The sequence below is a fragment of the Coregonus lavaretus genome (assembly GCF_964263955.1).
Source record: "Coregonus lavaretus genome assembly, chromosome: 16".
NCBI lineage: Eukaryota > Metazoa > Chordata > Actinopteri > Salmoniformes > Salmonidae > Coregonus > Coregonus lavaretus.
The window spans coordinates 23,292,114-23,313,983 of record NC_140003.1 but is presented as its reverse complement, the minus strand read 5'-3'; the positions used below and the strand labels follow the sequence as shown (position 1 = coordinate 23,313,983).

The window sequence follows — 21,870 nt, the reverse complement described above, 5'->3', positions numbered from 1 at the left end:
ATCTCCGTTCTCAAAAGTCACTACTCGTGTTTCAAATGAACTTGTATAGTGTTTACTTGTACACTTTTAGCTAGACAGTTGGCAGTTTGCTAGTTCGACAGTTTGCTATTTGGCTGCTAACAGGGTATACGTTTTCACAGCAGATTCTTGCTAGTTAAATCATGACAGTGAGTAAGGGTGCACCCCCCTCTTACTGAATTATTAAATGAGTGGTGATAATCAAGACATTCAAGAGCCACTTATTCTGTAGTTAACCCACTGAAGGTGTAACATGACCCCAAGCACTACTTTGATGAGTCTAGTTAGTTACTAGTCACTCACTGTCCATTTGTTAATAATTAGTGTAGCCATTCACAGAGCCTTATATTTGGAAATAATGGTTTTACTCATTTTGCCGAATTTCATAAATTGAAAGCCAAATACTAACTTTGATATGAATTTGAGGCATATAACTACTTTTGTTTGCCATTGTTTTCTGCTCAACATTTCTCCTCTGATCACTCCCTTTGCAGAAAGTGTACAAGGCCAGCTATGAGAAATCCAGGGGGTCCAGTATCAACTACTGTGACACGCCCAAATTCAAGATGGACTCTGTTGTACAGAAGTTCAGTGACGTGAGTATTCCTTTCATTGTCTTCACTGATGAGGTTAATGATGTTCATGTTTTTTTTTTTATTGTTCAACAAATCATTGTACAGTACATTTTACATTTACATTTCACATTTTAGTCATTGAGCAGACACTCTTATGCAGAGCGACTTACAGTTAGTGCATTCATCTTAAGATAGCTAGGTGAGACAACCACATATCACAGTCATAGTAAGTACATTTCTTCTCAATAAAGTAGCGATCAGCAAAGTCAGAGCTAGTAAGAAAAGACAAGTGTGAGTGTTAGTTCAAGAAAGACATTACGAATGGCAGCAACAACCCGACTGATCATTTAAATTGGATCTCCTTTATTGTATGTAAGAGGCAAATGGATCTTACATGGATTCATCTTTACTCCCTCTATCTCCCCTCACAGGTGCATTATAAAGACAAGTATAAGAACGAGGTGAAGGGACGCTATATTGGCAGCTATGAGGATATCTACATGCTTCACTGCAAGAAAATGGAGGAGATCAAGAGCGAAGTAATTAATGTTGCATTGTTTTTGTTTTGTTCTCTCCTCTAATGCATTGTTAAGAGTAAGACATTGATTGTCTCTCAAATGGCACCTTACTCCCTATATAGATTACTACTTTTATCCAGGGCCCACTGTACGACAGGCAAGTTCACTCTCAATGATTAGAAAGGAATCATCTGTTCTTCTGTCTTTTCAGCAAAATTACAAAGCGGATTATGAGGATATCAAGACGAGATGTTTCTATCCCCAAACCATGACGGCAGAATACGAAGCTCATAAGAAAGTTGCACAGTGTCAAGATGTAAGTATGCCTCTTGAAGAAATATTGCAAATTACAACCAGTCAGTTGCACTATGATTAGCATGGATAAGGCCTTTCATTGAAAATTAGATTGACATAATTCTTTGTCTTTTTTATTCTTGATATTGATATGTATAATTTACATCTTTTTTTGCAGAAAGTTTACCGGCAACATCCGGACACAGTGAAATTTACGCAAGTGACAGACTCGCCTGTTCAAGTGCAATCCGCCATCAACGCCAAACAGCTGAGTGATGTATGTATTCAACCTTTACGACAGACCTTATACGAGTGTTAAGTTCAATATTAAATAGTTACAGTATGAAATTACAATTAGGTCTGTCTGTCTCCCTTGAAAAATAGGTATTTTGACCTCAATGGAACAACCTGCTAAAAAATATATGATATAGAATTTTGTTAGAATTTTGGAACAAATACCAAAAAAGAGACCTCAAGGTTGAGCCGTTGCCATGACACTAAAGGTTCTTGATGGCTGTTGCCTGAAAATGTGCTCATTCATCCACTTAGCACATAGCTCAGCTGTCTTCCTGCGGACGCCATGGAAACCAGAGAGAGCTATCTCTCTCTCTCTCTCTGTAGTATTAATAGCAACATGCGTTCAGTTTGCTGAAAATAACCCCTAGTCTCAGATGAGAGGAGGGGGGCTGACAGTTATGAGAGACAACTCTGAAAAGGAGAGGCTTCACACTCCTCAATGATGGGCAGCACTGCCCTCTAGTGGTATGGAATGATCTGTGTAGTACTCATATTCTATAGCTCTCCTCTGCTGTACATAGTGCCAACCGTACACTTTCATGTACCTGACTGTACTGTATTTTCATGTGGTTCTTCCTGTCTTTTCCAGCTTAACTACCACGCAGCGTATGAGTTGGATAAGTTTAAGTGTGCCCTGCCCCCAGATTACCCCTTCTTCATCCAGTCCAGAGTTAATGCATTTAACCTTAGTGATGTAAGTCAAATTCTGTTGATGATACTGTAGGTAATGTTTTTATAATTTATAATTTCATTTGTTATAATATGATTTGAAAATAATGTGCTTGTATTGACATAATTTCACAATCATTGTATTTGGTTATTGTTGACCCTCAATGGATAAACCCTCTGGTTTTTTACTTGCATGATACTGATATCCTAAATGTATTTTTAACTCTGCGCAGAATTGTTACAAGTATGATTGGGAGAAAGTTAAAGCCAAGCAGTTCGAGGTCAAGGGTGATGCTATCTCGATCCTTGCAGCCCGTGCCCACACAAACATAGCCAGTGATGTGAGTATGCACTGAAATAAACATCTACACTTCCATGTAAATGATTATTCATATTGATAATGCTGACTATTTCCTTTGGTGTACTGTGTAGTATAGGCATTCACCTAACTTTTGCTCTTTGCCCTCAGGTCAAATACAAGAAGGATTTTGAAAAGAACAAGGGAAAGATGGTGGGAGCCCTCAGTATCCGTGACGACCCCAAGATGCTGCACTCCATACATGTGGCCAAAATACAGAGTGATGTAAGTCATTTTCCTGCCAGGGAATACAGATTAGACTACAAATTAGCCGGCAAGCTTAATCTGGCACATTTGAAATGTTGGTTGATGTGTATTGTCTTTGACAAACCTTGTTTTAGTATGAAACAGAAATATGAGGACAGTGGCTGTCAGTGTGGCAGGGGTATAAGCGCTCACTGTGACTCGTCCCAACTTTATATTAAATAAACACTTTTTTATCATAGAGAGAATATGGTGCCTCACCTTCTAATTCTCTCAAACTCTCTCCGCAGCGTGAGTACAAGAAGGACTACGAGAAGACAAAGACCAAGTACATCACCACGCTGGACATGATGTCTAACACCCTGGCCAAGAAGTCCCAGGGTATCGCCAGCATGGCCGGCTACAGAACCATCCACAACCGCTACCTCCTGCCCTACGACGCCATGTCCCTGGACCTGGCCAAGAAGGCCAACATCATCCAGAGTGACGTAAGAACACCATCACCCAGATTGATAGATAGATAGATAGATTAATTACTCTGGTTGATTTATCTAATTGATTGATTGATTGATTTGGTTTGCTTTCATCCTATTAAACGTCTGGGGAAAAGGTTATAATAATGTTGGAGCATTTCAAAACCGGTAGAAGTATACTGAAAGTAATACTCCCACTACTTTATTTTCCCTCTCTACAGAATGAATACCATTCAGACTACAACAACTTCACCAAGGGATCTGGTTGGGTCACCTTCGGCTCCATGGAAGTGGAGAAGGTCAAGAAAGCCGGAGAGATCCTCAATGAGGTAGCTACTACAACATGATCTAGTTGAAGGTTTAAATTAAAACACAACAAGATTGGTTTCATCTGCTTTGACATAGGATGTGTTCCCTTTTCTCCTCTACTTCAGAGAAAGTACCGTCAGCACCCAGACACCATCCCCTTCACCGCCATCGCTGACCACCCTGTCATGATGCAGGCCCAGGTCAACCAGCTAATGAGGAGTGATGTGAGTATTATTATATTATTATTATTGGATGATAGAATCGTGTTATTCAGATAATTTAGACATCATGGGGCGGTTTCCTGAACACAGATTCATGTTAGTCCTGGACTAAAAAGCAATTTCAATGGAGATCCTGTGTCGAGGAAACTGTGTACTTCATAGAGGTTACATATTCAACTTAGTACAAATATGATTTAAAAAAAATATAAATAAAGATGAAACAATCAGTAATTAATGTATTACTATTTTATATCTATAAATATGTGTTTGTGTACTCATTTGTATTTGTATTCTTCTTCCCCTGCAGCTTCACTACAAGAAGGGTCTTGAGGAGATCCACCAGAAGTACTCACTACCCCATAATGACCCCCAGTTCCTTCAGGCCAAATGCAACGCCTACAACATCAGCAAGGTACTGTTGACCAAGACTAATAAATTATGCCTCATATTCATATTTAATTAAATGAATTGTCAAATGTTTTATCATATTATCACCGCCTGCCCTTTATATAAAGAGCACACTGCTCTGCACTGTGTAGACATCTTTCCTCCAAATACAACTGTGCCTTCTTGGGTGTGCACTGCATGTATATACTGTGTTATATTCGTGTCTCATGGAAACAGTGTATTTATATACCATATTGGTTTATTTCAGAACTACTACAAGCAAAGCTGGGAGGAAACCATTGCAAAGGGCTACGACATGAGGTCAGATGCTATCTCTGTCATCCATGCTAAGCACGGCAGACATATTGCCAGTGATGTAAGTACACAATAAATCCCCAGGACAACATAAAGAGCTATACTGTATGTAGTCTGTATAGTCAACAACAATGTTCCTACGTTGAATAGTGTCAGATGATCAGATTATTATTTTACTTCTTCCTTTTAGATCCAGTACAAGAAAGACCATGTGAAGGGAAGAGGCAAACAAGTCGGCTGCCGTAATCTTCAGGATGACCCCTTGCTAGTGCACTACATGCAGGTGGCCAAGATGCAGAGTGAGAGGAACTACAAGAAGGACTACCACAAGTCCAAGCTGAAGTACTGCTCCCCAGTTGACATGATGAGTGTTGCACATGCTAAGCAAGCCTCTGCAGTGCAAACCTATACTGGCTACAGGAAGATCCAACACCATTACAGTCTTCTACCAGGGGCCATGAACCTTGAGCTGGCTCGCACCATGGACACCAACGCCAGTAATGTAAGTACTCTGACTCCTACCCAGGGATAGAGCAAAATAATTTTCCGCACTGGCTAGAAGGGCGATTTCTACCCAGGTGACATTCTACTAGTGAAGGGTCCAAAATCTGTGCCATGTGGTATTTGAAAAGATAACATTTCACTGGCCTGGTGGGCTAGTTTGAAACATTTTCTACTAGCCTGGTTTAAAAGGTACTAGCCTCAGGCCTTTGGAAACTCTAGCTTCAACTTGTAAGTTGCGATGCTGCATCTTAGATTTTTACTGTAGTGGTTATTTGCAGCATTTCTCACATTGTCTCCTCTCCTTGCCGGATGCAGTTGAACTACAAAGCGGATTGGGAGAACTTTGTGAAGGGAACTGGCTGGATCCCCATCGGCTCCATTCCTGTGGAGCTAGCCAAGCAGGCCGGGGCCGCTCTGGATGAGCACAAGTACAGGCAGCACCCTGAAAACTTTAAATTCACCAGCAAGATGGACGGCATGAATATGGAGCTGTGCAAGCAGAACCAAAAGATTATGAATGTTGTGAGTAGTATTTACTTACTAGAAAGGCCTAAATCAAATCTCTAGTTGTCCATTGAATTGAAGTTTTCCATTGAATACATTTTGTTGAAATACATTTTGTATTTAATTCATTTTGTTGGATGGAATTTAATTGAACTGAATAGAACTGTTGATTTAAATATGTTGTTGTTATGATGTGTTTTTTTGCAGCATGACTATAAAGCCAGCGGAGAGAAGTTCCTGCACACCTACAATCTCCCTGCAGATGCACCAGAGTTTATGCAAGCCAAATACAATGCTGTCAACATCAGCAAGGTTGGTTACATGTTGATCACAGTCCATACTATTATATACCTTTGCTATCATACACAATCAAAACACATATATATTCATCTTCCATGCATTCATTGAAATGTGCCTTCATTTATACTGTATAGTTGGTTATATGTTGACTGATCACAGTCCTATTTTACACATATATATTAATTGAATGCTTTTAAACACAGTTAATATACACATATTCATTGACCATGATGCATTAATTGAAATGTGTCTGTAAGTAATGTGTTTATTTCTCTTTCTCTTCATCACAGAACTATTACACGTACGCTCACCGTCAAGACATTCTGAAAGGACACCAGATGAAGGCAGACGCCATCCCCATCACTGCTGCCAGGGCCTGCACTAATATTGCCAGCGATGTACGTATGGATTGGAAGAAATTGGAAATCTGTATTTGGGTTTATTGATGAACCATAATTGACCATAATCATGACATGCTATTCGTGGTATTTACATTCATCATTGTATTTCCTGTACAGTACAAGTACAAGCTGGCGTACGAGAAGGGAAGAGGCAAACATGTCGGCTTCCGCAATGTTAAGGATGACCCCTTGCTAGTGCACTACATGCAGGTGGCCAAGATGCAGAGTGAGCAGAACTACAAGAAGGACTACCACAAGTCCAAGCTGAAGTACCACTCTCCAGTTGATATGATGAGTCTTGTACATGCTAAGCAAGCCTCCGCAGCGCAAACCTATGCTGGCTACAAGAAGAGCCTCCACAACTACACTCTTCTCCCTGAGGCTATGCCTGTTCAGCTGGCTCGCACCATGATGGAGATCCAGAGCAACGTGAGTTCATTTCGATATCCTTGCCATTCAATACCATAATGATGGTACGAAACTGGGCTTGGCTGTGTAACTGTACTATCGACAATAGTAGTAATGGTTTTTGTGAACAATAGTATATTTTGAGTGAGAGAAAGGGTACCTGTCTGATACCTGTCCTGTCCTGATACGTGACCTGTTCTGATACCTGTCCTGTCCTGATACCTGCCCTCTCCTGATACCTGTCCTGATACCTGACCTGATACCTGTCCTGATTCCTGTCCGGATACCTGCCCTGATAACTGTCCTGATACCTTCCCTGATACCTGTCCTGTCCTGATACCTGTTCTATCCTGATACCTGTCCTGTCCCGATACCTGCCCTGATACCTGCCCTGATACCTGTCCTGTCCTGATATAGGTCCTGATACCTATCCTGTTCTGATACCTGTCCTGACACCTGTCCTGACACCTGTCCTGATACCTGTCCTGATACCTGCCCTGATCCCTTTCCTGATACCTGTCCTGTCCTGATACCTGCCCTGATACCTGTCCTGATACCTGCCCTGATACCTGCCCTGATACCTGCCCTGTTACCTGTCCTGATACCTCTCCTGTACTGATACCTGTCCTGTCCTGATACCTGTCCTGGTACCTGTCCTGACACCTGTCCTTATACCTGTCCTGATACCTGTCCGTATACCTGTCCTTATACCTGTCCTTATACATGTCCTGATACCTGTCCTGGTACCTGTCCTTATACATGTCCTTATACCTGTCCTGGTACCTGTCCTTATACATGTCCTTATACCTGTCATGATACATGTCCTTACACCTGTCCTGATACCTGTCCTTATACCTGTCCTGATACCTGTTCTAAAACCTGTTTTAATACCTTTACTGAAACCTGTCCTGATACCTGTCCTGTCCTTATACCTGTCCTTATACCTTTCCTGATACCTGTCCTAATACCTGTTGTGATACCTTTCCTATTTCGCTGTGTGTCTCTACAGAACGCCTACAAGTCTGACTACAACAACGTGTACAGGGGTTCTGGCTGGGTTCCTATTGGCTCTATGGGGGTGGAGTTGGCTAAGACAGCCATGGCTGCCCTAAATGAGCACGGCTACCGTGTGCACCCCAGCACCCTGAAGTTCACCAGTCTGACTGACCAGATGAACATGGCCCTTGCCATGACCAACACCAAGTTACTTGATGACGTAAGAACTAAAACTAACTTTGATTATTGTTTATTGTTTTTTTTAGGATCTATTTTAGCTCACCAAGGCTAGTCTTTCAGGAGTCATACATTTATTGAGTTTACATAAAAGATATGAGGAAATGAATGGTTTTCATGTATTTATTCCATGTATTTTATTCCCTACTATGGATGTTGAATGTGATTACCTGGTTCTTTCTCTCTGTGCAGGCTTCATACAGAGCGTCTGGCGAGAAGTTCAAGCATACCTACAACCTGCCTGCAGACAGCCCTCAGTTCCTCCAGGCCAAGTACAACGCCCAGACCATGAGCGAGGTCAGTACACACCCACAAACACACACAGACTCAATTTCTCTGACATTTTAAAGATGTGCAAGTACAAGTATTGCCTACAGATAGGCGATGTTTGACTGTGTTTGACTGTGTTTGACTGTGTTTGACTGTGTTTGACTGTGTTTGACTGTGGTTGACTGTGGTTGACTGTGGTTGACTGTGGTTGACTGTGTTTGACTGTGTTTGACTGTGGTTTCTTTGATTTCTCCTAGTCTCACTACAAGCACAAGTGGGTGGAAGATGTCGCCAAAGGATACGACATGAGGTCAGATGCTATCTCTGTCATCCATGCTAAGCACGGCAGACATATTGCCAGTGATGTAAGTACACAATAAATCCCCAGGACAACATAAAGAGCTATACTGTATGTAGTCTGTATAGTCAACAACAATGTTCCTACGTTGAATAGTGTCAGATGATCAGATTATTATTTTACTTCTTCCTTTTAGATCCAGTACAAGAAAGACCATGTGAAGGGAAGAGGCAAACAAGTCGGCTGCCGTAATCTTCAGGATGACCCCTTGCTAGTGCACTACATGCAGGTGGCCAAGATGCAGAGTGAGAGGAACTACAAGAAGGACTACCACAAGTCCAAGCTGAAGTACTGCTCCCCAGTTGACATGATGAGTGTTGCACATGCTAAGCAAGCCTCTGCAGTGCAAACCTATGCTGGCTACAGGAAGGTCCAACACCACTACACTCTTCTCCCTGACTCCATGAACTTTGCGTTGGCTCGCACCATGAATGCCAGTTCCAGTGATGTGAGTTTTTGTGACTTCATCCTAGTACTAGGGGTGTACGTTTTCTGTTAAATAGCTTTCGGGTATCAAATACTTCATTCATTTGCCTTTGTTTTTTTCTCCAGCACGAGTACAAGTCTGACTGGAACAACTTTGTGAGAGGAACTGGATGGATTCCCATTGGCTCACTGCCGGTAGAGCTTGCAAAGGTTGGCTCGGACATCCAGAGTGAACATAAGTACCGTACACACCCCTCCAAATTCCAGTTCAAGAAGCTGATGGACTCCATGGACATGGTCCTGGCCACTGACAACAACAAGATCATGAACAAGGTACACTATAAACTGTAACGCCATATTGGAAATTAAAAAATGTGATGTTTTCTTGTTAGTCCTAATGTTATTATTTATCTATGTTTGTGTCAATTACATTGCAGCAAGAATACACCAAACAATGGCACACGGATAAGCTCAAAATCCATGTGATGCCAGATGCCCCTGAGATTGTCCTGGCCAAGGCTAATGCTATCAACATGAGTCAGGTATGATCATCAAGTCACATCTTCCAATATCACTACTAACTAATAATGTACATGACGGTATACTCGTTGCCCCTTTCTAACTAGTTATTATCATTTTAATGATAATCTATAGAATCTAAACTACTTTCAAAAGTCTTTGAAAATCACAGACATTCAAACTGTAATTTAAAAGTGAGAACCCTGTATTTAATGGTCATTTTTTGGCTCTGTTTCTAAGCTCCGTCTATATACATTTTCAGAAACTCTACAAATCCGGTCTGGAGGACATGTATAAAAAGGGCTACGACCTCAAACCTGATGCCATCGCCATTCTGGCTGCCAAGAAAGGCACTACCATTGCCAGTGACGTAAGTGGAAAATAATTTCATTTCTGCGTTTGCTTGCTGCATAGACCCTGTTTCCTTGCCAGCTATATATTGTATAACTATTAAGTTAACTATCTAAGATGTGCCAAATAAATTCTCTCCAGCTGGGTTTTGCTAATGTTGCTCACTACTAATGTTAGCTAAGCTTCCAAGACCAAGCTTCTTGGTGACAGCAGCAGAGACAATCCCCTCCTCTATTAAGATGCCTGCTGTCTAATATTTGTTTGTGCGTGCTGCAAACTGCGTTTTGAGGTACTTGCATAATTTTATAAGCTGGGTTGTCTGTCCTAGTAGGAAATGTTGACAAACAAAAAGGTGTAATCGCATAGAGCTAACTGCATTATTCGATTAAAAAAAGTAATAATAATCACTGCATTAGGGATAGCGTGCACAGACGTTTCGGCTTTACTGCCTTCTTCAGTGAGAGGATACCTGGCTTGATGAAGCCCCAAAACAAGTTAAAAGCTTGAACAGAAGCCAGTTACTTAATAAATCCCATCAAAAACGGTTTTCCTCTCTAGGTTTCTTCCTATTTCTGCCTTTCTAGGGAGTTTTTCCTAGCCACCGTGCTTCTACATCTGCATTGCTTGCTGTTTGGGGTTTTAGGCGGGGTTTCTGTATAGCGCTTTGTGACATCTGCTGATGTAAAAAGGGCTTTATAAATACAATTTGATTGATTTTCTGTAAACTATAAACAGTGGCTTGCGAAAGCGTTCACCCCCCTTGGCATTTTTCTTATTTTGTTGCCTTACAACCTGGAATTAAAATTTATTTTTGGGGGGGTTGTATCATTTGATTTACACAACATGCCTACCACTTTGAAGATACAAAATCTTTTTTATTGTTAAACAAACAAGAAATAAGACAAAAAAAACAGAACATGAGCGTGCATAACTATTCACCCCCCCCCAAAGTCAATACTTTGTAGAGCCACCGTTGGCAGCAATTACAGCTGCAAGTCTCTTGGGGTATGTCTCTATAAGCTTGGCACATCTAGCCACTGGGATTTTTGCCCATTCTTCAAGGCAAAACTGCTCCAGCTCCTTCAAGTTGGATGTGTTCCGCTGGTGGACAGCAATCTTTAAGTCATACCACAGAATCTCAATTGGATTGAGGTCTGTGCTTTGACTAGGCCATTCCAATACATTTAAATGTTTCCCCTTAAACCACTCGAGTGTTGCTTTAGCAGTATGCTTAGGGTCATTGTCCTGCTGGAAGGTGAACCTCTGTCCCAGTCTCAAATCTCTGGAAGACTGAAACAGGTTTCCCTCAAGAATTTCTCTGTATTTAGCGCCATCCATCATTCCGTCAATTTTGACCAGTTTCCCAGTCCCTGTCGATGAAAAACATCCCCACAGCATGATGCTGACTCCACCATGCTTCACTGTGGGGATGGTGTTCTCGGGGTGATGTGAGGTGTTGGGTTTGTGCCAGACATAGCGTTTTCCTTGATGGCCAAAAAAGCTCAATTTTAGTCTCATCTGACCAGAGTACCTTCTTCCAAATGTTTGGGGAGTCTCCCACATGCCTTTTTGCGAACACCAAACGTGTTTGCTTATTTTTTTCTTTAAGCAATGGCTTTTTTCTGGCCACTCTTCCGTAAAGGCCAGCTCTGTGGCGTGTACAGCTTAAAGTGGTCCTATGGACAAATACTCCAATCTCCGCTGTGGAGCTTTGCAGCTCCTTCAGGGTTATCTTTGGTCTCTTTGTTGCCTCTCTAATTAATGCCCTCCTTGCCTGGTCTGTGAGTTTTGGTGGGCGGCCCTCTCTTGGCTGGTTTGTTGTGGTGCCATATTCTTTCAATTTTTTAAATAATGGATTTAATGGTGCTCCGTGGGATGTTCAAAGTTTCTGATATTTTTTTTATAACCCAACCCTGATCTGTACTTCTCCACAACTTTGTCCCTGACCTGTTTGGAGAGCTCCTTGGTCTTCAAGGTGCCGCCTGCTTGGTGGTGCCCCTTGCTTAGTGGTGTTGCAGACTCTGGGGCCTTTCAGAACAGGTGTATTTATACTGAGATCATGTGACACTTAGATTGCACGCAGGTGGACTTTATTTAACTAATTATGTGACTTCTGACGGTAATTGGTTGCACCATATCTTATTTAGGGGCTTCATATTAAAGGGGGTGAATACATATGCACGCACCACTTTTCCGTTATTTATTTTTGGTTTTCTTTGAAACAAGTTATTTTTTTTCATTTCACTTCACCAATTTGGGCTATTTTGTATATGTCCATTACATGAAATCCAAATAAAAAACAATTTGAATTGCGGGTTGTGGTGCAACAAAATAGGAGAAATGCCAAGGGGGATGAATACTTTTGCAAGGCACTGTACTTACTTCGATAGCCGAAATGGCATCAAGTCTATTGTCAATAAACACTGGCGTATATAATCATCAGACTCCTCTTTAGATTCTGGCTACTCACCTATAAACCATGAAGAAATGTATCAAACATATTGGTTAAATCAGATGTGGTCAGAGAGAAAAAAAAAGGCATTCATAAAGGATGTAGATCATGTACATCTCCTGAGTGGCGCAGTGGTCTAAGGCTGTGCCACTAGAGATCCTGGTTCGTATCCAGGCTCTGTCGTAGACGGCCGCGACCGGGAGACCCATGGGGTGGCGCACAATTGGCCCAGCGTCGTCCAGGGTAGGGGAGGGAATGGCCGGGTGTAGCTCAGTTGGTAGAGCATGGCGTTTGCAATGCCAGGGTTGTGGGTTCGTTTCCCACGGGGGGCCAGTATGAAAAAAATAAAAAAAATAAAAATAATGTATGCACTCACTAACTGTAAGTCGCTCTGGATAAGAGCGTCTGCTAAATGACGTAAATGTACATGTAAAGCTATCAACTGCTATCAATTGTGTAGAGAATTAATGTGTTGATCAGATGCAGCTTCTGTGGGCCTCCCGAGTGGCGCAGTGGTCTAAGGCACTGCGTCGCAGTGCTAGAGGCGTCACTACAGACCCGGGTTCGATCCCGAGCTGTATCACAACTGGCCGTGAGTCCCATAGGGCGGCGCACAATTGGCCCAGCGTCGTGAGGGTTTGGCTCGGTACTTGGTACTTGGCTCGTCGCGCTCTAGCGACTCCTTAAGCGGGTGGTTTGGCGGGTCATGTTTTGGAGGACACATGACTCGACATTCGGCTCCTGAGCCAGTTGGGGAGTTGCAGCGATGAGACAAGATCAAAATTGGGGAGAAAAAGGGGGTAAAATACAAATAAATAAAATAAAAAATAGATCCTGCTGCTTCTGGAATTGACTAAACACCTGTATATTTTTACAGTACAAGTACAAGCTGGAGTACGAGAAGGGAAGAGGCAAACAAGTCGGCTGCCGTAATCTTCAGGATGACCCCTTGCTAGTGCACTACATGCAGGTGGCCAAGATGCAGAGTGAGAGGAACTACAAGAAGGACTACCACAAGTCCAAGCTGAAGTACTGCTCCCCAGTTGACATGATGAGTCTTGCACATGCTAAGCAAGCCTCTGCAGTGCAAACCTATGCTGGCTACAGGAAGGTCCAACACCACTACACTCTTCTCCCTGACTCCATGAACCTTGCGTTGGCTCGCACCATGAATGTCAGTTCCAGTGATGTGAGTTAAGCAGTGTGACAGCAGTTACATAGTAACATAGTTCCAACTAAACATAGTAAACATTGGTGATCAATTATACATTGTTGCCACTCATATTATTGTTTTGCTAATCACCCTTTTTTCAACCCTAATGTATTTCTCCAGCACGAGTACAAGTCTGACTGGAACAACTTCGTGAGAGGAACTGGATGGATTCCCATTGGCTCACTGCCGGTAGAGCTTGCAAAGGTTGGCTCGGACATCCAGAGTGAACATAAGTACCGTACACACCCCTCCAAATTCCAGTTCAAGAAGCTGATGGACTCCATGGACATGGTCCTGGCCACTGACAACAACAAGATCATGAACAAGGTATGCTCAGACCGGACGTGTACATTTGTGAAAAATAAAGCTGTTATCACAGTTTGTTTCTAATGTTGCATAATGATAGTTAATTGATAATAATGGTTAATTGATTGGTGAATCATTTTGATTGCAGCAAGAATACACTAAACAATGGCACAAGGACAAGATCACAATCCATGTGATGCCAGATGCCCCTGAGATTATCCTGGCCAAGGCTAATGCTATCAACATGAGTCAGGTAAGGCTACCTTTTTCGAACATGTATGTTACCATCTATCATCAAAATATTCCTCTTTCTATGCATCATGCTTTTACAATATAACTTGAAATATGTCTTGGAATTTGAAGTATTTAGCAATTGTTATTTTGGTCATATTTTTATAAATAGTTTCTCCTCCATTCCAGAAAAGCTACAAAGCAGGTCTGGAGGCGATGTATAATAAGGGTTACGACCTGAAGGTTGATGCCATCGCCATCCAGGCTGCCAAGCAGGGCACCAAAATCGCCAGCGACGTGAGTGACTCAGACTAACAATAAAAGGCTTTAAAACCATTTTACAATCTGCTCCAACCTCTCCAACATCTGTATGTGTATGTGAGTCTATCAGAGGGGTTGGGATAAAACAGAAGTAGAATTTCCATTGGAACTTGTATACAATAAATTATTCTTCTTCGAAATATTAACTTTCGTCCTGGGAATAATACATTGTTTATTTACACAGTACAAGTACAAGCTGAATCACCAGAAGAATAGGGGAAAACAAGTCGGCTGCCGTAATCTTCAGGACGACCCCTTACTGGTGCACTACATGGAGGTGGCCAGGTTGCAGAGTGACAAGAACTACAAGAAGGACTACCACAAGTCCAAGCTGAAGTACCACTCCCCAGTAGACATGATGAGTGTTGCACATGCCAAACATGCCTCCACAGTGCAGACGTATGCTGGCTACAGGAAGATCCAACACCACTACACTGTGCTTGCCGATGCCATGAACGTGGAGTTGGCTAAGCAGATGCAGACGATCGCCAGTGATGTGAGTAGTATTTTATTTTTCACTGACCATGATTTATCCACTCCCCTATTCTGAGCTGTTAAACCACATCCAAATCTGTTATAATTTAAAATTTAAAATTAAATTTGTATTTTTTGCAGAATTTGTACAAAAGTGACTATGAGACTAGCATCAAAGGCACAGGATGGATTCCCATTGGTTCTCTGGATGTAGAGAAAGCCAAAACAGCTGGCCTGATTGGCAGTGAGAAACTTTACCGCCAACACCCCAGTGGCTTCAAGTTTACCAAAGACATGCACTCCATGGACCTCGTCCTGGCCAGTGCTAACAATGCCATCATGAACAAGGTCATTCTTTGTATCTATGTCTATGCATACTGTATATGTATACAGTATATTATATACAATACAAATACATGGTGATATATCAAAACACTAACAAATATATCTGTCTTATAGCAAACATACATTGACGCCTGGAATAAGGATAAGACCGCTGTCCACATGATGACAGACTCAATGGAGGTGGTTTTGGCCAGAGCCAACAAGATCAACTGCAGTGATGTAAGTCATCCCTTCCGCACCTCATTGTAGTGTTCATTTAGGCAGTATTTTCATAATTCAGTCATTCAAAACATGTTTTGTCTTCTCCTGTACAGACACTGTATAAGCTTGCCAATGAACAGGACAAGAAGAAGGGTTATGACCTGCGCAACGATGCTATTGCAATCCAGGCAGCCAAACAGGGCACATCCATTGCTAGTGATGTAAGTAAAACACAGTTTTTTTTAATGAAACCTTTTTTTTAATGAAACCTAATTATCAAATTTTTATGTATTAAGTTCAAATACAGGGCTGGCTACCGTAAGCAGATTGGCCACCACATTGGAGCCCGCTGCATTGAGGATGACCCTCTGCTCATGCTGGCTCTGAACTCAGCCAAGATTGCCAGTGATGCTCTGTACAAGAAAGACTTCCACAAGTCCAAGACAAGGTTCCATCTCCCATTGGACATGATGGCCTTCGAGTTGGCCAAGAAGAACCAGATTCAGGTCAACCATGCCAAATATGTAACTCGCCTGCACAACTGGACCTGTCTACCAGACTCCAGTGATGTCGTCCATGCCAGACATGTCTATGACATAGCGAGTGATGTAAGTATGAATTAAGTAGATCATGTTTTTCCAGTGTAATTGTCTTTATTCCGTCCATTTTGACCATTGTGGTATTGTTGTGTCTAGGCTGTGTACAAGGCTGATCTCAAGAATCTGCAAGGTATCGGATGGGTTCCCATCGGCTCACTTGATGTTGAGAAGGCAAAGAAAGCCGGGGAGGTCCTGAGTGAGAAGCTGTATCGTCAGCACCCAAGCAACTTCAAGTTCACCAGCTCAGTTCAAGACATGGGAATGGTTTTGGCTAAACAAAATAATGATAATGCCAACAAGGTATTTGGCTAACTTGTATATCTTTATTAATAATTTGCCCTTGAATGTATCCCCTAGTTGATTATATTCAAATAATGATTCCATCATTTAAACCTGCTTTAAGGTAATCTGATCTCCCCTACTTTGCATTATATTTGAGCCAATGATATGAAGAGGCACTTCATGTTGTTAGTTTGAACTTGAAACTCGTTATTGCAGCAAGCTTACACTGAGGCATGGGAGAAGGACAAGACCAAGAACCATATTATGCCAGATGCGATGGAAGTGGTTTTGGCCAATGCAAACAAATCCAACTACAGTTGGGTAAGTAAATGATAGCACAAAGGTAACCCTCCTGATGAATGTATACATTCAAAAATAATACTTATTGTTTTTTTGTTTTGTTTTCTGTAAAGTGTGTTGTAACTTTGTTAAATGCACTTTAAATAAATTGTGATTTCATTTGAAATACCCATATATATGGATGTTTTTTTCTTGTTCTTCATACAGAACCAGTACAGAAAAGCAATGGAAGAGGATAAGAAGAAGGGCTATGATTTGCGCAATGATGCCATTGCTATCATCGCAGCCAAGCATGGCAGGGAAATTATCAGTGATGTAAGTTCATTGAACATCTATCCATCATAACCGATTATAGTTCTTTACTGTTTCATGACACAATACAAAAAATGTACTTCTGGGAAATAAAGACAATCCTCAAGACTGCCATTTCATATTTGCTTTCTATAGCACAAGTACAAGACTGGCTACCGTAAGCAGGTTGGCCACCACATTGGAGCCCGCTGCGTTGAGGATGACCCTCTGCTCATGCTGGCTATTAACTCAGCCAAGATTGCCAGTGATGCCCTGTACAAGAAGGACTTCCACCAGTCTAAGACCAAGTTCCACCTCCCATTGGACATGATGGCCTTTGAGTTGGCCAAAAAGAACCAGATTCAGGTCAACCATGCCAAATATGTAACTCGCCTGCACAACTGGACCTGTCTGCCAGACTCCAGTGATGTCGTCCATGCCAGACATGTCTATGACATAGCGAGTGATGTAAGTATGAATTAAGTAGATCATGTTTTTCCAGTGTAATTGTCTTTATTCCGTCCATTTTGACCATTGTGGTATTGTTGTGTCTAGGCTGTGTACAAGGCTGATCTCAAGAATCTGCAAGGTATCGGATGGGTTCCCATCGGCTCACTTGATGTTGAGAAGGCAAAGAAAGCCGGGGAGGTCCTGAGTGAGAAGCTGTATCGTCAGCACCCAAGCAACTTAAAGTTCACCAGCTCAGTTCAAGACATGGGAATGGTTTTGGCTAAACAAAATAATGATAATGCCAACAAGGTATTTGGCTAACTTGTATATATTTATTAATAATTTGCCTTTGAATGTTTCCCCTGGTAGATTATATTCAAATAATGATTCCATCATTTAAACCTGCTTTAAGATTATCTGATCTCCCCTACTTTGCATTATATTTGAGCCAATGCTATGAATAGGTATTTCATGTTGTTAGTTTGAACTTGAAACTCGTTATTGCAGCAAGCTTACACTGAGGCATGGGAGAAGGACAAGACTAAGAACCATATGATGCCAGATGCGATGGAAGTGGTTTTGGCCAATGCAAACAAATCCAACTACAGTTGGGTAAGTAAATGATAGCACAAAGGTAACCCTCCTGATGAATGTATACATTCAAAAATAATACTTATTGTTTTTTTGTTTTGTTTTCTGTAAAGTGTGTTGTAACTTTGTTAAATGCACTTTAAATAAATTATGATTTGATTTGAAATATCCATATATATGGATGTTTTTTTTCTTGTTCTTCATACAGAACCAGTACAGAAAAGCAATGGAAGAGGATAAGAAGAAGGGCTATGATTTGCGCAATGATGCCATTGCTATCATCGCAGCCAAGCATGGCAGGGAAATTATCAGTGATGTAAGTTCATTGAACATCTATCCATCATAACCGATTATATTTATTTACTGTTTCATGACACAATATATAAAATGTACTTCTGGGAAATAAAGACAATCCTCAAGACTGCCATTTCATATTTGCTTTCTATAGCACAAGTACAAGACTGGCTACCGTAAGCAGGTTGGCCACCACATTGGAGCCCGCTGCGTCGAGGATGACCCTCTGCTCATGCTGGCTATTAACTCAGCTAAGATTGCCAGTGATGCCCTGTACAAGAAGGACTTTCACCAGTCTAAGACCAAGTTCCACCTCCCATTGGACATGATGGCCTTTGAGTTGGCCAAGAAGAACCAGATTCAGGTCAACCATGCCAAATATGTAACTCGCCTGCACAAATGGACCTGTCTACCAGACTCCAGTGATGTCGTCCATGCCAGACATGTCTATGACATAGCGAGTGATGTAAGTATGAATTAAGTAGATCATGTTTTTCCAGTGTAATTGTCTTTATTCCGTCCATTTTGACCATTGTGGTATTGTTGTGTCTAGGCTGTGTACAAGGCTGATCTCAAGAATCTGCAAGGTATCGGATGGGTTCCCATCGGCTCACTTGATGTTGAGAAGGCAAAGAAAGCCGGGGAGGTCCTGAGTGAGAAGCTGTATCGTCAGCACCCAAGCAACTTCAAGTTCACCAGCTCAGTTCAAGACATGGGAATGGTTTTGACTAAACAAAATAATGATAATGCTAACAAGGTATTTGGCTAACTTGTATATCTTTATTAATAATTTGCCCTTGAATGTTTCCCCTAGTTGATTATATTCAAATAATGATTCCATCATTTAAACCTGCTTTAAGGTAATCCGATCTTCCCTACTTTGCATTATATTTGAGCCAATGATATGAAGAGGCACTTCATGTTGTTAGTTTGAACTTGAAACTCGTTATTGCAGCAAGCTTACACTGAGGCATGGGAGAAGGACAAGACCAAGAACCATATGATGCCAGATGCGATGGAAGTGGTTTTGGCCAATGCAAACAAATCCAACTACAGCTGGGTAAGTAAATGATAGCACAAAGGTAACCCTCCTGATGAATGTATACATTCAAAAATAATTCTTATTGTGGAGATACTGATATCTATGGATGTTTTATTTTCTTCTTCATACAGAACCAGTACAGAAAAGCAATGGAAGAGGATAAGAAGAAGGGCTATGATTTGCGCAATGATGCCATTGCTATCATCGCAGCCAAGCATGGCAGGGAAATTATCAGTGATGTCAGTACTTATTTTGTTATCACGTTATCACAAAGGAACTGACTATATCAATACTGTGACACCTTTAATTTACTGAAATCCCCATTACACACTTTCTACCTTTTTGGTTCGGTATAGTACAAGTACAAGACAGGCTACCGCAAGCAGGTTGGCCACCACATTGGAGCCCGCTGCGTCGAGGATGACCCTCTGCTTATGCTGGCTCTGAACTCAGCCAAGATTGCCAGTGATGCTCTATACAAGAAGGACTTCCACCAGTCCAAGACCAAGTTCCACCTCCCATTGGACATGATGGCCTTTGAGTTGTGCAAGAAGAACCAGATCCAGGTCAATGACTTCAACTACAGAACTCACCTGCACAACTGGACCTGTCTGCCAGACTCCAATGATGTCGTCCAGGCCAGACATGTCTATGACATTAATAGTGAGGTAAGTTTCAAAAGTTCCTCCAGCTCTTTCCTGTAAAATTTGTACTCACAGTGTTAATGAAACATCCTGGATTGGTCAAACCCAGTGATAAAAGGTTACCGATGGCAACATGTAATGGGAGTATGATATCCCTCTTAGGCGGTGTACAGGGCTGACATGAAGTGGCTCAGGGGAATGGGATGGGTCCCCATTGGCTCACTTGATGTGGAAAAAGCCAAGAAGGCCGCCGAGATCTTGAGTGAAAGGAAATACCGCCAGCACCCCAGCACTCTGGCCTTCAAAAGTCCCCTCGATGGCATGGATATCGTTCTGGCCAAAAGTAACGCCCAGATCATGAACAAGGTAAACTTCAACTAACTTCTTCCAACTAACTACACAGTTTCCTGTTACAGCAGAATTCAATAAAATAAGATCGATTTTGGGGGTTTTATGGAGCTGCTGAAAAAATGTGCAGTGTTTGTACACTAAGGCATGGGAGGACAAAGTCCACCCCAACATCAAGTCTAATACCCTATCTAATACTGTACATAGACACAGTGTCTAATACATATACTGAGTGTACAGCTCTTTCCATGACATAGACTGACCAGGTGAATCCAGGTGAAGGCTATGAACCCTTATTGATGTCACCTGTTAAATCCACTTAAATCAGTGTAGATGAAGGGGAGGAGACAGGTTAATGAAGGATGTTTAAGCCTTGAGACAATTGAGACATGGATTGTGTATGTGTGCCATTCAGAATGTGAAATAGCAAGAATAAAGATTTAAGTGCCTTTGAACGGGGTATGGTAGTAGGTGCCAGGCGCACCGGTTTGAGTGTGTCAAGAACTGCAACGCTGCTGGGTTTTTCATGCTCAACAGTTTCCCGTGTGTATCAAGAATGGTCCACCACCCAAAGGACATCCAGCCAACTTGACACAACTGTGGGAAGCATTGGCGTCAACATGGGCCAGCATCCCTGTGGAACGCTTTCGACACCTTGTAGAGTCCATTCCCCGACGAATTGAGGCTGTTCTGAGGGCAAAAGGGGGTGCAACTCAATATTAGGAAGGTGTTCCTAATGTTTTGTACACTCCGTGTAGATGCTTTTTTAACTATGTCTGTCACTCAGACCAGTCGTTTAGATCAAGGGTTCCCAAACCTTTTCACTCGGCCCCCCTTCCAGCTCCCCCCTGAGCACGCGTGCACGCGCCACGTCTATTTCTATGGGCAGAAGCACTGTTCATGACACAAACTGTTCACACCCCTCTTTTTGGTGGAGAGAATTTTGCAGGTTTAAAGCTTATTTCCTGCAATTCTACACATTTTGTCATTACATTTGTGGTGCAAAGAACATTTTACAGTTTTAAAGCCCATGTCTAATGTGTATTCATGTGATATTTGAGTGACAAAAAAATTACAACTAAATCTATGGGGTTAAAAACCTAAATAAAAAATGAGCTAGTTTATCTGGACATTTCTGACAAGTTATAAATAGCTCTCTAAGGTATTCAATGACTAACATGCCAAGAGGAACTGATGATGCACTACCCAATTTCGAAATTGCACCTTGTGCATTCTACTATTACAACTTTCAAGAGTAAGTTTAAAGGGACCCTGGCAGGGGAGGGGGGGGGACCCCGGCGCCAACCCCTGCCGACCCCTTGCACGCCCCATGGTTTGGGAACCACTGGTTTAGATGGTCAATCTTGCATTTCTGTTTGCTTTTCTGTCTGTGAGAAATGAAGTGCAAAAAATATATTGTTGTTATTATTATTTTCTTATAACATAGCAATTTTTATCTCGTATTTCAGCGCCAGTATGTTGAACAATGGGATGCTGATAAGATCAAAATCCATGTCGGCAATGAGCTTCCAGAACTTGTGCTGGCCAAGGCCAACGCGATCACCATGAGCAAC

At 41.9% G+C, this 21,870-nt stretch overlaps 1 protein-coding gene across 1 annotated transcript in view; it reads left to right on the top strand.

The window, feature by feature from the left end:
• neb (nebulin) overlaps positions 1-21,870 on the top strand; it is a gene marked incomplete at its 5' end in the record, with an annotated part of 83,582 nt that overhangs the window by 8,963 nt on the left and 52,749 nt on the right. Inside the window, 47 exon segments of the mRNA XM_084180048.1 lie at positions 513-614; positions 1,025-1,132; positions 1,323-1,427; positions 1,584-1,682; positions 2,292-2,396; positions 2,605-2,712; positions 2,841-2,954; positions 3,224-3,421; positions 3,628-3,735; positions 3,841-3,939; positions 4,244-4,348; positions 4,592-4,699; positions 4,829-5,140; positions 5,458-5,664; positions 5,854-5,958; positions 6,237-6,344; positions 6,465-6,776; positions 7,765-7,971; positions 8,181-8,285; positions 8,516-8,623; positions 8,753-9,064; positions 9,169-9,375; positions 9,480-9,584; positions 9,824-9,931; positions 13,242-13,553; positions 13,698-13,904; positions 14,032-14,136; positions 14,304-14,411; positions 14,620-14,931; positions 15,051-15,257; positions 15,369-15,473; positions 15,569-15,676; positions 15,752-16,063; positions 16,151-16,354; positions 16,553-16,657; positions 16,844-16,951; positions 17,084-17,395; positions 17,483-17,686; positions 17,885-17,989; positions 18,177-18,284; positions 18,417-18,728; positions 18,816-19,019; positions 19,218-19,322; positions 19,436-19,543; positions 19,661-19,972; positions 20,111-20,314; positions 21,766-21,870. Of these exon segments, the coding sequence (XP_084036174.1) occupies positions 513-614; positions 1,025-1,132; positions 1,323-1,427; positions 1,584-1,682; positions 2,292-2,396; positions 2,605-2,712; positions 2,841-2,954; positions 3,224-3,421; positions 3,628-3,735; positions 3,841-3,939; positions 4,244-4,348; positions 4,592-4,699; positions 4,829-5,140; positions 5,458-5,664; positions 5,854-5,958; positions 6,237-6,344; positions 6,465-6,776; positions 7,765-7,971; positions 8,181-8,285; positions 8,516-8,623; positions 8,753-9,064; positions 9,169-9,375; positions 9,480-9,584; positions 9,824-9,931; positions 13,242-13,553; positions 13,698-13,904; positions 14,032-14,136; positions 14,304-14,411; positions 14,620-14,931; positions 15,051-15,257; positions 15,369-15,473; positions 15,569-15,676; positions 15,752-16,063; positions 16,151-16,354; positions 16,553-16,657; positions 16,844-16,951; positions 17,084-17,395; positions 17,483-17,686; positions 17,885-17,989; positions 18,177-18,284; positions 18,417-18,728; positions 18,816-19,019; positions 19,218-19,322; positions 19,436-19,543; positions 19,661-19,972; positions 20,111-20,314; positions 21,766-21,870 (7,827 nt within the window).